The sequence below is a fragment of the Trachurus japonicus genome, chromosome 20 (assembly GCF_045865225.1).
Source record: "Trachurus japonicus isolate A0001 chromosome 20, Traja_1.0".
In the NCBI taxonomy this organism is placed as follows: domain Eukaryota; kingdom Metazoa; phylum Chordata; class Actinopteri; order Carangiformes; family Carangidae; genus Trachurus; species Trachurus japonicus.
Genome location: NC_140926.1, coordinates 15,110,075 through 15,125,733, shown reverse-complemented (window position 1 = coordinate 15,125,733; position 15,659 = coordinate 15,110,075). Strand labels below are relative to the sequence as shown.

Below are 15,659 nucleotides of genomic sequence, written 5' to 3'. Positions count from 1 at the left end.
CAGTGTTGCTGCTCAAGTGGAGGTTCTCTCCTCCTCCTCCTCCTCCTCTCTCACTTTCTCTCTCTCACACACACATATTTGCACGCTCCTCCGCCATAAACACACACAGACACACAGACACACAGACACACACCTGCTCTTGATTCTTGACCCCATAGCTGATATCAGATCAGAGGTTGTCACTCAGCTGAAGGTGGGAAGCCCCGATGAGTGAACCCAACGGGATCAGTTGTTAAAAGCTGCTTCTCTTCCAGTTCTAACTGCCTGTGGTATCCAGTGTCTGCACGCCGGGAATTTTCACTTTCTACAATAAAGCAAACAGTCGTCATGTTTTATCTCTGCTGTGGTTCAACTTTATGCAAAGTCATTGGATCCAACCAAACCCACCCACCCACCCCCCCTCCTCACCTCCTCTCCCTCTCAGTCCCGCTCGCACCAGCTCGATTTCTGGCTGAAGATATGATGTTTAGATTTGGTCAAAGTCATAAATTATTAGGCGTAGAGGTCAGCGAAGTAGTGCAGAGCAGACATGCACACGGTTCTGCAGCGCTGGTGCATAATTTTTAGTTTTCTTTGTGGCCTCCATATGAATTCAAGGCCATTATTTTTTCTTTGATCTCTGTCTGCAGTAAAGATCAAATTCAGAAATACTTTGGCTTTTCTAAAAGAAAAAACGCACTGTGCCATACCCCATTGACGCACAGCCCTTCTGGTTTTAACTTTCTTTAACGAAACAAGCCTCTTTTTTTCAAATGTTGCCCCTAGCTTCACTTTCACTGCGCTGAATGGAAAATGTTTTTACGCGACTCAGTTAGGTCTTGTCCGTTTTGACGACTGGAACTAAAAGCTTTAGACGGCCCAATAGAGAGGAGCCCAACAAATCGGTGACAAAAGGCTTTCCGTGTCATCAACGTTGTTCAGACGACCTAGAAGAATCCCTCTGATATTAACTTCCACTTCAAAGACTCCCCCCTTTCAATTGAGATCCAACTATCTTGTTGTTTTTTTCTTTCTTCCTTTCTCTTTCTCCTCTTTACGCACAAGAGCTTGTGCCAAAAGAGGCATCATCATCATCATCACCACCATCATCTTCTTCTGTTTGATTGGTGTGGTGTTTATTCTTTACCACGTCTGCAGAGCAAACTGTCAGACACTTAACCAAACTCTAGAAACGTATCAGAGGTGTTGTTAGTGTTCATGTTTCCACCCACTTCTGCCTCAGTCCACACCGGTGTAAACACTCAACCTGCAGCCAAAAAGTTTCCTCAGGAAAACACAGCTCTGCAGCTTTTTCTTCCTCTTTCTTTTTAATTCACAAGATTAATTTTTTTAAACACTTAAAAAAACACACACAAGCCTATTTAAAGCTGAAATACTGAATACACAGGTCTCTTGTTGGAATGTGCTCTTATCTTTGCAGGCAGCCAGGCTCTTATAGTTTTATAGCTATATGTCTCATGTATAGAGGCTAAAATATGATTCTGCTTGGATTTATCCATTGAGCAGCTCGCTCCTCTCTCAGTGCAAGTCTATTATGGTGTGGGACAACTGCGTTTTTAGCGGCTTCTCCTTTGATTGTCGTAAAGTAGGCCCAGAGCAAAAGAATATATTTTTCTTCTTTATACTGCCCCAGTCTGCAATATAAAGGACATAGATTACCGTTTCCGACCCCATGGGAAGCAAATATTACATTCTTTAGAGCGGGCTTTTGAGTCCACGGACTTGGCCCCATATCATTTGAGTTTGACTTGGCTATTGCTATAGAAATCTTAATTCACCATGAGGATTCACCGTCGTGAAAAAATGGCTCTTTGTACGAAATGCTCTTTGAAGTCTGGATCAGAATATTGTAGCCTTTCATCAAACTCTGCCCACGTCTGCATCAAACCACAGCTCAGCTAAGAAAGTAAGACTTAACACAAGTGGAGTACAATTTGAGTGCCCTCTTTTAAAAGGAGAAACACTTTAGGAAATAAAAGCTTTAAATTTTGTAGCAACGACCTTTCATTACATTTTATTTCTCTGAATTTTCCCAGTTTTAGCTGCACTTAAAAAAACTAACTGGACTTAACCAACAAGATGCACATTAAAAGAAGCAACAGTTTTGTTGCCTTTTTTTTATAGGAATATTAATTTTCAACATATTAAGTGACCTAAAATTAATGTTGCACACATTCCCAATAAAAATAACTTGTAAAAATAGTTAAATTCCATAAACCCCACTGGCTCAGCAGCTTTTTTTTTCACTTTTGTCATACAAGATTTATTCAAAATACTCACAAATTACAAGGCAATTCGGTACGCATTTTGAGTGCCGCTCCAGTTCATATATTCAAAAATGAAAAAGAAAAAAAAAGAAAAAAGAAAAAAAATTGACGACAATCATACAAAATCACAAAAATGCCCACTTTGATAAAACACTGAGAATTTCACGGTTGTATAGCAAATACTGCAGGCGTATGAAACAGTTCAATCGTTGACCCTCTGCACAAATGGGGGGAGGAAAAAATGCTGTAAACATGAAATGTTTTGTACAAATAACTGCAGTTATCAGCATGAAGCTGCTTTGAGACAAATCCTTCCAAAAAACAAAAAAACAAAAACTATCAACATCAACACATCGAAACTTGTACAAAATTTACAAATGTACATTCTTGCCCTAAAATGAAACATGCACTTTGGTTCGATCATACAAAAAATCCTTCAATATCAGATTGAAAAATAAATAAAAACATATTGAAGTCAAAACTGGAATTTTACAAAATAATTTTACACCAACATGCCTAGCCTACAATAACGTACCACATAGTCTAACGGATTTACACGACTCTCTCCCACCACAAGTGGACCAGTGGGCCGTCAGGGCGAACAGGCACCGAGCCAACCATTTAGAGGAGCTGAGGTTTGAAAATATATTCTTTTATTGTGCCTGGAAGTTAGCACGTCTTTAAGCTTTGCACATTTTCCTTCCAATGTGGTTACAACGCGTCTCTTGGCTGTGGGTGTCTGTTTGGTGGCTCATCCAACAAAAAAAAAGAAAAGAAAAAGAAAAAAGTGGGGGACCAGTGGGGCCTTCACAGGCAAATAGGAGGCACCAGAGCCAAACCATTTTTTTTTTCTTTTTTAAATAGTTAAGCTTCTGAAAATGTGTTCTGTCACTTCTGGCGCCGCTGTGTTGAGCCCAAAGTCGGGTTAAAACGCGTCCCTCGGTTCTGGGTTTCTGTAAGGTGGCTCGTCTGTGGGGTCGGGCGTGGAGGGCCCGCTGGGTGGGGTTTGGGCGCCGCTGGCACCTGAACTGTGGCACACGTACCATTCACTTAAATTCGCCGGCTGGGAGGCTCCCACCGGCTCCGACAGCACCGAGGAGCCCCCTGGCTCCCGGCCCAAGTCCGAGGAGGGGGAGACCAGGGACGGGGTGGACGACTCGTAGCCTGAACTGGGCGGGGGGGACTTACAGTGCACCTTCATGTGTTTCCTCAGGGAGCTGGGATGTGTGTAGGACTTATCGCAGCCTCTCACTTTGCAGTTGTAGGGCTTATCGCTGGTGTGGACGTGGGAGTGCTTTTTCCGGTCACTGCTGTTGGCGAAGCGTCTGTCGCAGCCGTCAAACTCACACTTGAAGGGCTTCTCACCTGTTAACAGCGATGGTGACACGATGAAACATGGATCAATAAAAGGGAAACATGTTAAACACGTCGATCACACAGCATCACCTCATGTACTCAAGTCATTTTATGGGAGCATGTTATATACAGCAGCTTGATAGAGACAAACGTGTAATGTTTGAATCCACTAAGAGTGAGTCTGACATGACTTTATGACCAGACACGTGTTTGGAATAAACTGAGCAACAAGTACCTGACACCAAAAAGTAATAAATAACAAAATAGATAGAAATAAAAAAAGGGGCTACTTTTTTTGGTTAATTTTATGTACCAATTTGAGAATATGTATATATTGTGTATTTACACACTTTTATACCCTATGACTGTGGTTGCACTTTTGAATATATAGTGTGGTGCAGACCGGAGGGCTGGACCCCCACTGTCCTGGGTGTCTACCTGGCGCCTGCATGCATCAAGACATACGTCAAAACAGACAGGCTGCGAGCAACAGACATAGCAGGCCTAAAACCAACAGAAAATAAAAGATAAATGAAAGTATTGCCCCAGCCCAGGCTTCACCTACTGTGTGCTAACGCAGCCTGTCTGCTGTTTGAACCCAGCAAACGTTTATGGACTATGGCTCTAATTTTGTGTCTTAACAACGAGTATTTCTACCTGATTATGACAAGGCAAAAGAAAAAAAAAAGACAATCTGAATAAATTACACGGAAATCATCCACTGCTGATTTTTCTCCTCCGATTAAAGCTTTTGAGAATATGTAATTGCCTCTGTCTAATTACACTTGCGGGTTGAATATCAATTTGACCTTCAGCTGTTGGGTTGAGAGAGCCAATCAAGGATATTAGTGTAGTACAAGAAACCGTCGAGGAACAGACCCCAGGGGCAGCCCCAGTCATAACCACACTTTCGGATAGGTTTTAAACATGATACCAAAGACCAGGCCCCTTGGGAGTCAACACACAGAAATAATTTAACAGATTTGTACTTAGGTAATGTGAGCAAATTATATGAATAATACATAGGGTGCAGAAATGGAGCAGAGGGGGGAGTGCCGTGCAGCCACCGAAAGAGGGAATGTAGTCATTGTATTAATTTACAAGTCTGACTCGACATTTCGAGGCCTTTTCCCCACACACACACACACTCACACACTCACTCTCCCTCTCTCTCTCAAACACACACCCACACACACAAACACACACATATACATACACACACACTCTCTCTCTTGCTCCTCAGCACGTCACTAGGTCACAGAGGCAAGCAGCCATATTGTGCCATATATGTTTGTTTGTTTGTTTTTTAAGAAAAGCTGCTGTTTCCAGCTGCATTGTGCACACGTCAAACAACAGAGGTGCAGTCAGACTCAGCACAGCCAACCTGTTGGTGAATCATTTTAGCCGTCTGCACTTGTCGACTTGTTGCATTGGCTAAAGGCTGATAGTTCCAAATACATGCATTTCATTTCACCATGCACATGTCTTTAGGAAATAAAATAAAACTAACACAAATACTCTGCATAAGTAAAATAACACTACTTTATACTCTGTAGCTTTAAATATAATATTGCAATGAATCCTGCAATTATTATTATTAATAATAACAATATTATTACATCTTAAAATAGAGGAACATGCACCGAATGCAAGCAGCGGGGAAAAAAAGGGAAATATCATAATCACCACATCATCATATCAATTACTGTATGTGAAGATGCACCTCTCCAACGTAGCTGCCAGTCATGTCTGGCATGCACTAAGCTACTTGGACAGGACCTGACGTGGGCCTCAGTCTTTGTGTTGTGGTGTAAACAAGAGGTCGAACCGTCAAACGCCTGAGTGAGCTGTATACCATAATCCCCCAAAGCTCAACCTTTGTGAAAAACTTGTGTGCACTGATGTAACTCCCAACAAACAGGTGGCCATCATGCAGTAGCTGTTGCGCCCTGATGTCTGAGCAGCACAGATTGATTAATTACCCTGGCTCATCAGAGGATATATGAAAAGCGTAGACGCATAGGAAATATAATTTAAATTAATACAATTAAGATGGAAATTATGGAAAACCTCGCTTACGCCGGTTTGGACACGTATGCAAAACTTATAACTGAATTTTAACATGCGATTTTATAAATTCACTTTATACAGCATGGTGCATTTAAAATTAAAATAAAAACATTTCTACAACATTTTCTCCGATGAATATACAGCCACTGACCTGTGTGCGTCCTTTTGTGAATCTTAAGATTCTCGGATCTTGCAAACACTTTCCCACAGCCAGGGAACGGGCATGGAAACGGTTTCTCTCCGGTGTGCACTCGAATGTGATTTACAAGTTTGTACTTGGCTTTAAAAGGTTTGCCTTCCCTCGGACACTCTTCCCAAAAACATATATGGTTCGCTTGCTCCGGTCCTCCAACGTGCTCCACCGTCACATGCGTTACGAGTTCGTGCATGGTGCTGTAAGTTTTGGAGCAAAGTTTCTTCGGCGAGTGCTCCGGCTCCAGCCACTTGCAAATCAGCTCTTGCTTTATCGGCTGCCTCATGTAGCGGAAAAAAGCACCGGCTCCGTGGTGGTGGTGGTGATGGTGGTGAGCGCTGAGATTCATGTTCAGATTCAGCCCACCGTAGCCATGCAAAGGCGAGGCGGAGAACGGATCAGCCCTGGAGCTTGCCACTTGACTCAAGTGATCAGACCTAACATACATTTCTCCAGGTAGTCCTAACCTTATTTGTCCATTCAACGCCTGGCCACCCGGTGATCCGCTTGAAGGCTGGTCGTGATGGAGTCCGGAGAAGAGGGTATGGTTCCCAGCGTCAGGGTGATGACCATAGTGTCCGGGATAGCTACCTGTTGTTGAGACAAACATTCCGTGGTGAGAGGCTGAACCAGCAGTCTGGTCGGTCAGTACGGGCATGGCTTGAGCTGTCAGATCTCTCCGGATGAGGAAATCCCTACCTGCGGATAAAGCCTGGGCCGTGTGAGACATAGAATAGGGGACCGATGTCGCCTGAACCGGGCCAAAAGCTCCCGTTTGACTGGAGACCACTTCACTGTGGCCTGCCATGTGATGATTGTGGTGGTGGTGATGGTGGTGGGGATAATGATGGGCTGGGCTGATTTTGAGGGCCGCGGAGTGCCCCATGTGTTCTGGCCCGAATGGACTCGGCCCCAGGCGGGGTTCCGCAGTAATCTCCCCAGGGTGCGAGTGAGCCATTGAGTGTGGATGGCTGCTGAACCCCGGGAAGCCTGTCACGCTCTGAGGGGTATGGTGGTGATGATGGTGATGGTGGTGAGCCCCTGCCAAGTCAACTAATCTCAGCGCCGTGTTCCGTTTGGAAAACGTAGGGTCCATCACGGGGCTTCCCAATGCATCCACGCTCATTATTTCCTAATTTTAGAATAACTTGACAGCAGGCAAAATAATAATGATGATGACAAATATATTTTAATCGCAATGAAAAATAATATAAAAAAAAAACTTTATAAAGTTAAGTCTATCTGCAGACTACATGGAATCCCATTCGGTTGAGAGGCAGCAGCAGGACGCTTTGATACTGAATAGAGATTCATGGTAGGCGAGCAGCCCGTGGAGCTAAACAATCACCCTGCGCTCTAATTGGTCAGCGCTCAGTGATTGACGTCACCAGTGACAGTTTCCAACGTGAAGAAAAATGTCTTAGTGACAGCAAGCAGTCAGCGCGCATGCGCAGTGCCTCAGGCAACGCTTGAGAAAAATAGTTGTTATGCAAAGGTTATTGTACGATAAAAGTCCTAAAAAGTTGATCCAGATATACAGTCGCCTTTCTTTTGTGGCAGCGAACAAAGGCTGCGCGGCTATGAAACAGCAATTTCCCACTTTGATTATGCGATTACAAAACAGACTGCCTCGATAGAGTACGTATATTGTCACTATAAAAGTTGTAAGGATCATAAATAATGCAGTGATATCTTCATTTTGCCCTGCAACGTGTCAAGGACAACTTTACGCACAAATTACGCACAACTTTACGCACGGTAAAAGATCGACGTGAGCGGAACAAACTTGTCAACTTAAGCAAAGGAAAAAACTCCACGTGGGAGTTTTAAAATAGTCCGGAGTCCATATCATTAATATGCGCTTTGATAAATACCCATATTTACATATCCAGCAGTTTACGCCCCTCCGCGCGAACTACAGTGTCGACTCCGTGGCTCTGCTCGCTGGGATCCGTGTGTGTAGTGAGTGTGAATGGGGAGAGCTGCAGCCATTGTCCCGAGGAGAAAAAAAATGTAATGGACGGGACCTGTTGTTATGATCCGGGGTAATTTCGCTTTAGACCCAGGACGGCAGCACATGAGGGTCACAGGAGGTGGTGCCGTGGCAGACATAAGTTGAAAATAAAACGCGTGTACTGTAAGTATCGGTTACTACAATCTTATAAAACTTTATCCTCGCGATTCTTCTGATTGCCGTTGTTTGGATGCTGAGGAAGTAAACAGCCGTGGGTTAAAAATGACACGCGGTGCCGTTCTGCAAAGCACTCGTGTTATTCATTTTTCTCGTGGACTTTCTTCTTAAACCTTCAGCCGTCGAACGGGACCGTTTTAAAAAATTCAGTGTGTTGTCATAAAAATATGTGTGAGTGATGAGTGATGTTTGGATGTCACTGTACAGGGAATACAGCCCCGTCTGCAGCTCGGTGGACACTGTCTCTGTCTCTGTCTGGAACAAACATGCTCGACCAAAAAAAATTGAAGTAATTTTCACATGTGGTGATTTAAAAATATTTTTCATATCCTACTCTTGAAACACTCTGCTGATTGTTAGTTATTCTTTTATTGTTTTGAGTCTTATGTCATGTGTCTTATGTGTCGAAACCAAACGCTTCAAATTTTGTTTTTGAATATTTGGTTTGAGCGTTTAATCTTCGCAGTTTCAGACAGAAAAAAAATCAAATAAATAACTGCGTGAGGTGACCTTACAGAAGGTCACACGGTGCTGATCACTGTGGTCAGTGTTTAAGAAGTTCTTTGACTTCCAGTGTGCGGTGGTGAGACTACAACCTACATTTATTCCTACAGTAGCCCGTCAGTGTTTAAGCTCCTTACAAATAGTTGGTATAAAAACCAACTGCTCATTATATGAACTTGTGTTTTATGACGACTGACTGTTTCCTTTTCACATTTAATACCAGCGCCAAGGTAATGAACTAGATGTGCTGAATAACAGGACGCTCAGCCGCTTGTTTTAATATTTTTGTTTTTTAAAATAGCTTTAAAAAACTAATTCCCTCCTGGTTATTTCACTAGATTGACTTGTCAAAATCTTTGCTGACAGCGTCATATCCAGCACGTTAGAAATTGAGTCAATATTTTGAGACATGACGGATCCAAAAGATGTTTATTAAATGGCCTTTACGCATGGGGTTCATGAGGCTCACAGCTGTAGCCTTCAGAGGCATCACAGCGCCAGCGTAATGCAAAACTTTGAAGTGCTATTTCTGGTCCAAGTTGTGCATGTACTCACTCTTGGAGACAAATAAGCATGGGGACTGCAAGCTCCTAAACAAAAAAGCTGAGTATTGCAGAGAGGTCTCATAAAAACGCACTGTTTTTTTTATTTGTTGCTTTGGCTTCAGTTGCTGTCACTGTAAATCCTAAATAGCTCCTGGTAGCCATTTTATATTCTACATTAGGTTATGACTGCAACACATTAGGATCATGTCACTAAACTGTAATTGGCCTTTTAATTAGGACACATCTTTTACGCACTGGAATGAAATGTTACAGTCACTTTATGCATGAGAAGAAACTTAAAAAAGCGCCTGCGAAGTTGATGTGTATTTCCAACAACTCTTTTCTTGCTGGTGCACAGTTTCTAATTTAGCCTCAGTTGTTGCAAGTCTGACTTTATGACCTCCCCTTTTCTCAGTGGTGTGTCATCCTTACCGTTCTCCACCTGTTGAAAGATCCCTCCAAATTGTGCAAAGCAGAGTAGTTAGTGGGGTTTACCTAAAGAAAGAAAAAAAAATACAACGTCGGATCAAGACGTAGGTATACTTGTTAAGTTGAGAACAACAAAACTTCCTCTCTTTCCCTGGTCTCTCTAGACTGACTTGGAGAATGTCTTGTAGAAACTAGTCTAGTAGCCAAGAAGATATTTTAATGGTTCGCATGGCACGTCTGTGCATGTGGCTTTGAACTCTAGCAGCCGGAGGTTCCTGCAGAGAGCGCCGCAAATCCCACTTGATAACTTCGACAACCCACAACGTTTTACACACAGGCTATGCATCACTGGCCTGCAAAAAAAAAAAAAAAAAAAAAATGAGTAAGTTGCACATGCAGGCACAGCCAAACTGTGATGGATACATTAGGCATACAAGTGGATCCAAGTTAAATACCGGCATATATATATATACACACACATATGTATTCCAGGTAACCTTTTTTAACGTGGGGTTTACTGGTGAGCATGGTGGTGGTGGTGATGTGGAAATCTAAAGCACAGATGTTCCACCGGTGTGTGTGTGAGTGTGTGAGCTTCCAGTGGACGCAGAAACACATTGCGTTTCAAAGGAGGAGGGGGGAGTGTGTGTGTGTGTATGTGTGAGAGAGAGAGTGTGTGAGGGGTGGAGGTGAGTGGGGGTGTGTGTGGGGGGGTTTGCAGGAAGAGAACCACAAAACACGCACAAGAGTCTGACAACAAAACATTGCGTGGATTTCCTCCGAAGATAATGACAGGCGTTTGAAGAGGGTGATGACAGTGAACTGACTTGATATCAAACCTCAGGGCTTCCCCGGGAAAAAGACGTGAAAAGTCCTCTCCCTCTCTCCATACCTGTACCAGATAGATAGATAGATAGATAGATAGATAGATAGATAGATAGATAGATAGATAGATGTGCATGCTTTAAACACTAAGTGCACTATATGGGTGTAAAACGTGCTTTGACTTCCTACAAGGCTATTATTGTTGTCTCTTTTTTTTCTTCCTACTTCTGTTTTGCTGTTATTCAGCCTTTTAACCAAATTCACAGTCAGCAATCTCACAATATCTGGGATTGATGATGCAAAGAGGCCAATAGAAATGTGGGCCCTGCACCGTGGATTGTTATTTGGTGAGTGGATGTTATTGGGGGGGAAAAGGCGCTCCGCCAATGAGCGCGCAGCTCCGCGGCCACATGACTACCCCCCTCCTCTCCCATTCATCAGGGCTGGACTGTGTTGTCTTTTCAATTCATTTATCTGCAGGAATGATTGCGACTATCAGTCTAGAGCTCACCGCCTGACTGAGGAGGTGAAAGTTGCGCCACAGGAAGATAAACCGCAAAAGACAATATTGCATGCATACATGATTTTGCGTGTGCATCGGATGAGCGGTATAGGGGAATTCCTCGCGTCTTAAAAAAAAAAAGTAAACAGAAAATCGGTGGATTTGAGAGTTTGCTCAGTCGAGTGAGGTCCAAGAGATAGAGAGAGAGAGGGGGAGGAAGAATATCTGTGCGTGATTTTTTGATTTCTGCTCTCAGTCGTCTCGGCGAGTCTAGACTGAAGATGCTCTTGGACGCAGGACCGCAGTATCCCACCATAGGAGTCACTACTTTCGGCTCCTCGCGGCATCACTCAACAGGCGAAGTCACAGAGAGAGAAGTGGCGTTGGGGATAAATCCGTTCGCGGATGGGATGGGAGCCTTCAAAATAAACCACAGCTCCCACGATATTGGCTCCGGACAGACGGCGTTTTCCTCCCAGGCGCCCGGCTACGCAGCAGCAGCCGCCCTGGGACACCATCACCACCCGACCCACGTTGGCTCTTACTCCACGGCGGCTTTCAACTCCACCAGGGACTTTCTCTTCAGAAATCGGGGTTTCGGGGACGCCACCGGGGCGCAGCACAGTTTGTTCGCCTCTGGAAGTTTCGCAGGGCCACATGGACACTCAGATGCAGCGGGCCACCTGCTCTTCCCGGGGCTGCACGAGCAAGCGGCGAGCCATGCCTCATCCAACGTGGTCAACAGTCAGATGCGGCTGGGCTTCTCGGGGGACATGTACGGACGGGCCGACCAGTACGGCCACGTTACGAGCCCGCGGTCCGACCACTACGCGTCGACCCAGCTGCACGGCTATGGCCCCATGAACATGAATATGGCCGCGCACCACGGAGCTGGGGCCTTCTTTCGTTACATGAGGCAGCCGATCAAACAAGAACTCATCTGCAAGTGGATCGAACCGGAGCAGCTGACGAATCCCAAAAAGTCGTGCAACAAAACTTTTAGCACGATGCACGAGCTGGTGACCCATCTGACGGTGGAGCATGTGGGGGGACCGGAGCAGACCAACCACATCTGCTTCTGGGAGGACTGCTCCAGAGAAGGAAAGCCATTCAAAGCCAAATACAAACTTGTAAATCATATCAGAGTACACACCGGAGAAAAGCCCTTTCCGTGTCCGTTCCCCGGCTGTGGCAAAGTATTTGCACGCTCGGAAAATCTAAAAATTCACAAAAGGACTCACACCGGTAAGATCCGCTACAGATTTGGCCGTGTGTTTTTTTCCTGCCAAAAAAAAAAAAAATCCATGCTGACAATATCCCATCCAAAATATGCATGCGATCCGGGGTTATTATTTATTAGGCAGCTGGAGTCTCTTCACTGGCATGTGATTCAGTGCAGGTGTCGACAGAAAATATTTCATAGGCTTTTTTTTATCCTCTTCTCCCTCTGTGTGAAAAGTGTAATTTGTAAAGCTGATTAAATTTGAATTAACAGAATTCACTCCTCACTCTAAGTGGGATTAGCTAATTTAATTTAATTTACAGCCTGCAAGGAAGTAGAGTCTGTCAATGTTTTTTTTTTTTTAACAAACGTATTGCTCTATTATTATTATTAGTCTTTAATCAGACATAGTTTTCTATTATTATTAGTTTAATCAGACTCAGTTTTCTATTATTATTAGTCTTTAATCGGACTCAGTTTTTACAAACTAATAATATATATAATTTTTTGTTTTTTGTTTAAAGTAATGTATGATGGAGAGTTTTGAAACCAACCCTGTTGTATTTTTTGTTGTTGTCTTTATTTAGGCGAGAAACCTTTTAAGTGTGAATTCGAAGGCTGCGACAGGAGGTTTGCAAACAGCAGTGACCGCAAGAAACACATGCACGTCCACACGTCGGACAAGCCCTATCTGTGCAAAATGTGCGACAAGTCATACACACATCCCAGCTCCCTCCGAAAACACATGAAGGTAAAAACCCAATGGCTTTTCTACTATTTTTTTTTTTTTACTCCGTGGTTGTGTTCATTTGCTTTGTAACAACATTATAATATTCAATCTTTAACCTGTGAATTTAGTTGTGTGTGTATGTGTGCACAGGATTTTATTTGTATTGTGTAATATTATGAGAAGTTGTAGCTTTTCTTTGCTTCTCTTTTTTCTTCTTCTTCCAGAAATAGACAAGCATAAGTTAATTCGCCTTGACACTTTCTTTCTCTCCTTTCTTTCAACCGACAAATCAGATTAAGATCTTAATGAGAATAATCATGTTTTGGGTGTGCTTTGTTTTAGAATTTTGCAGATGTCCAAAACAGTCAAATTAGGAGTCTTTAATTTGTTTTGATGCATTTCTTCTGTCTTCTATTTGCACAACAAGAGACCACACGGTGAACACAACGTGTTTCATATTATTATTTTTATTCTGTTGAAGGTCCACGAATCCACCAATCCAGCATCGCAGCCATCTCCAGCGGCCAGTTCAGGGTACGAGTCGTCCACACCTCCCACCATAGTATCACCGTCTACGGAGAACCAGAGCAGCAGCTCCATATCACCAGCAGCCTCAGCAGTACACCACACAACCAGCCACAGCACGCTGTCGTCAAATTTCAATGAATGGTACGTGTAAATATTTTTGAACAAAAACAAAAAGAGAAAGAGGAGAAAAAAGAGACTGCAGAATTAAAAAAAAAAAAAAGAAACTGCTTGGGATCAAAGACTTTATAAAGTCAGCCAGTGAAACATGGACTGAGAAAAACACGGGAGGCCCAAACGATCAATGAAAGGCTGTCATATTGTCAGTGAAAGAGAATGCATGGACTTAAAGGAGGCGAGGACAGCCACCAAGTTTAACTTCTCCCCCCACCCCCAATCAGTACTTCTTCGAGTCTTTATTTTTACTGAGAGACTGCTCAGAAAAAAAAGCATGCTATCTGCGGGTAGAGGCCTGAATTTTTTTGTACATAAAGGATTTCACCAAGTTGGGTAAAAAAAAAAAATGTAATATTTTATTTTGTAAATAGTTCTATCACAGTTTAAGGGAATTTGTGAAAAATGTGGTCCCTAGATATATGGAGAAATGAGATGGCTCTAAGAATATTGCGATGAATAGACTTCATTGAAAAGAATGTTATAGTTGTGTACCAAATGTGAATTATTCAGTATTACTACAGTCTACACGTCGACCTAACCGACTCTTAGTATTAATGTGCTTTTGTAGCCTATTCAGTGCAACATTTTCGTCCAAGGTCCAGTTTGAGTAGCACAGTATCATTGTTGTTATTTAATGTCATGTCGATAAATCGTGTAGTGAAAGCCTGAAATTCCGTGTCAATCTGTTTATGTACGTGATAAATATAAAAATCTCTTGTCAATTGCTTTGTCTGAAAGGAAGTATTATTACATGTAAGTAGCTCAATTTTCCATATTTATCCGCATGTAAAGGACCGGTAACATGTTAGAAATGATCGGTATTTATGGAGAAATGCGCTCGTATGTAAAATTTAGTTTACAAAAAAAATGTTTGGATACATTTCGTACTATATTAAAGGATTAAAAAATACCATAATGCAATGCGTTGAAGGTTATTGGTTTCATTAGTGTTTGAGGTTGATCTCAGCCTGGGTGCTTCTCTTCTTTTATATATTTAAAATATTATGTATGATTTGCTGCAGACTAAAACAGACACACACACACACATACACTCACACACTCACAGTCACACACTCACACACACACACACACACACACACACACACTCACACACACACACACACACACACACACACACACAGTGAAGATGATAATAATGCATTCAGTGCATGTTTGGTTTCAATAGTTGGCTGCACAGATAATTTCAACAGTGTGTGCATACATTTGCAAGTGTGTGTGTGTGTGTGGGAGAGAGAGAGAGGGGGTGAAGGAAAGGGGAGTGTGTGAGTGTGTGTGTGTCAGAGGCTACAGCTCATTTAAAGCTAAAGGTTGCACCACTGTTAGAAAACGTCACAACTTTCCCCCCTGACAGTCAGGAGAGGTAAATCCTCTCCCCTCCTTCTGCATCTTCTGTTTGTTCAAAATTAACATCCACCACTTTGCCCTCCAGTAATGTGCAAACGAAATCGATTAATCACGCCGGTTGTTCGTCAGTGTGTAAACCCGGAGTAGTTTGCTGTTACTTAATTGTTTGGGAATCTAATTTTCAAATCTAATTTATTTTGATTTTTTCCCCCCTCTTCCCTTTTCCCGTTGTTGTTTGGAGGATTTGGTAGATTTAGGCAGAGCTGAGTGAGGAGTCAGTGTGGCCCCCTCATTGTTCCTTGGCTGCAGCTTGCTTGACCGCCCCATTAGGCAGAGATCACATCAGCAGCCGCCAGTGATCATGGTTAACACTGCCAGTGTGTGCACGGAGCCACGATCTGTCAGTCTGCAGCTCTGTCACAGCTGACAACAAACCAAAAAAGCAACTTTACTATTTTAAAAAATATAAATATTTATATATCAAGGCTACACACAGCTGCAGCAGCAGAGGAGGTGTGTGTGCGCGCGTGCATGCTGGCGCGTGCCTGGCGTTTTTATTTTTATTTATTTATTTTATAAGCCTAAAAAAAAAGAAAAAAAAAAACCTCCACGATTCCCATCATCTTAGATGATTTGCTGAAATGTATTGAAATGTATTCATATTTTCTTTTCACGGGCTATTAAATTTGGAGATAAATGAAGGATGGTAATAAAATGACTTTTTCGACTCTATTTAACACTATCTATCTAAAGGTTCC

At 42.9% G+C, this 15,659-nt stretch overlaps 2 protein-coding genes across 3 annotated transcripts; one reads left to right on the top strand and one right to left on the bottom strand.

Annotated features, from left to right (window-relative positions):
• Positions 1–2,235: 2,235 nt before the first annotated feature.
• On the bottom strand, positions 2,236–9,565 carry zic4 (zic family member 4). Of its 2 annotated transcripts, XM_085763852.1 has the most exons (3): positions 6,586–9,565; positions 5,845–6,477; positions 2,236–3,632 (listed from the first exon to the last, which is right to left on the bottom strand). In XM_085763852.1, exons 1-3 carry the CDS (start codon positions 7,010–7,012, stop codon positions 3,193–3,195), a joined length of 1,500 nt encoding a protein of 499 aa, XP_085619978.1. In that variant the 5' UTR covers positions 7,013–9,565; the 3' UTR covers positions 2,236–3,192. The 2 variants fall into 2 exon arrangements, with proteins under 2 accessions (XP_085619978.1, XP_085619977.1); XM_085763851.1 differs by having other exon boundaries at positions 5,845–8,127.
• A 711-nt stretch (positions 9,566–10,276) lies between these two features.
• On the top strand, positions 10,277–14,457 carry zic1 (zic family member 1 (odd-paired homolog, Drosophila)). The gene is made up of 3 exons (XM_085763850.1): positions 10,277–12,127; positions 12,692–12,855; positions 13,316–14,457. Exons 1-3 carry the CDS (start codon positions 11,164–11,166, stop codon positions 13,511–13,513), a joined length of 1,326 nt encoding a protein of 441 aa, XP_085619976.1. The 5' UTR covers positions 10,277–11,163; the 3' UTR covers positions 13,514–14,457.
• Positions 14,458–15,659: the final 1,202 nt, after the last annotated feature.

What these genes read in the sequence shown, in the direction of transcription:
- zic4 (XM_085763851.1), bottom strand. Translation starts at nt 7,012, where the DNA reads ATGAGCGTGGATGCATTGGGAAGCCCCGTGATGGACCCTACGTTTTCC. An exon ending in TCACAAAAGGACGCACACAG is followed by an intron (nt 3,633 to 5,844) that starts GTCAGTGGCTGT and finishes CGCTGTTAACAG; the next exon opens with GTGAGAAGCCCTTCAAGTGT.
- zic1 (XM_085763850.1), top strand. Translation starts at nt 11,164, where the DNA reads ATGCTCTTGGACGCAGGACCGCAGTATCCCACCATAGGAGTCACTACT. An exon ending in TCACAAAAGGACTCACACCG is followed by an intron (nt 12,128 to 12,691) that starts GTAAGATCCGCT and finishes GTCTTTATTTAG; the next exon opens with GCGAGAAACCTTTTAAGTGT. An exon ending in CCCTCCGAAAACACATGAAG is followed by an intron (nt 12,856 to 13,315) that starts GTAAAAACCCAA and finishes ATTCTGTTGAAG; the next exon opens with GTCCACGAATCCACCAATCC.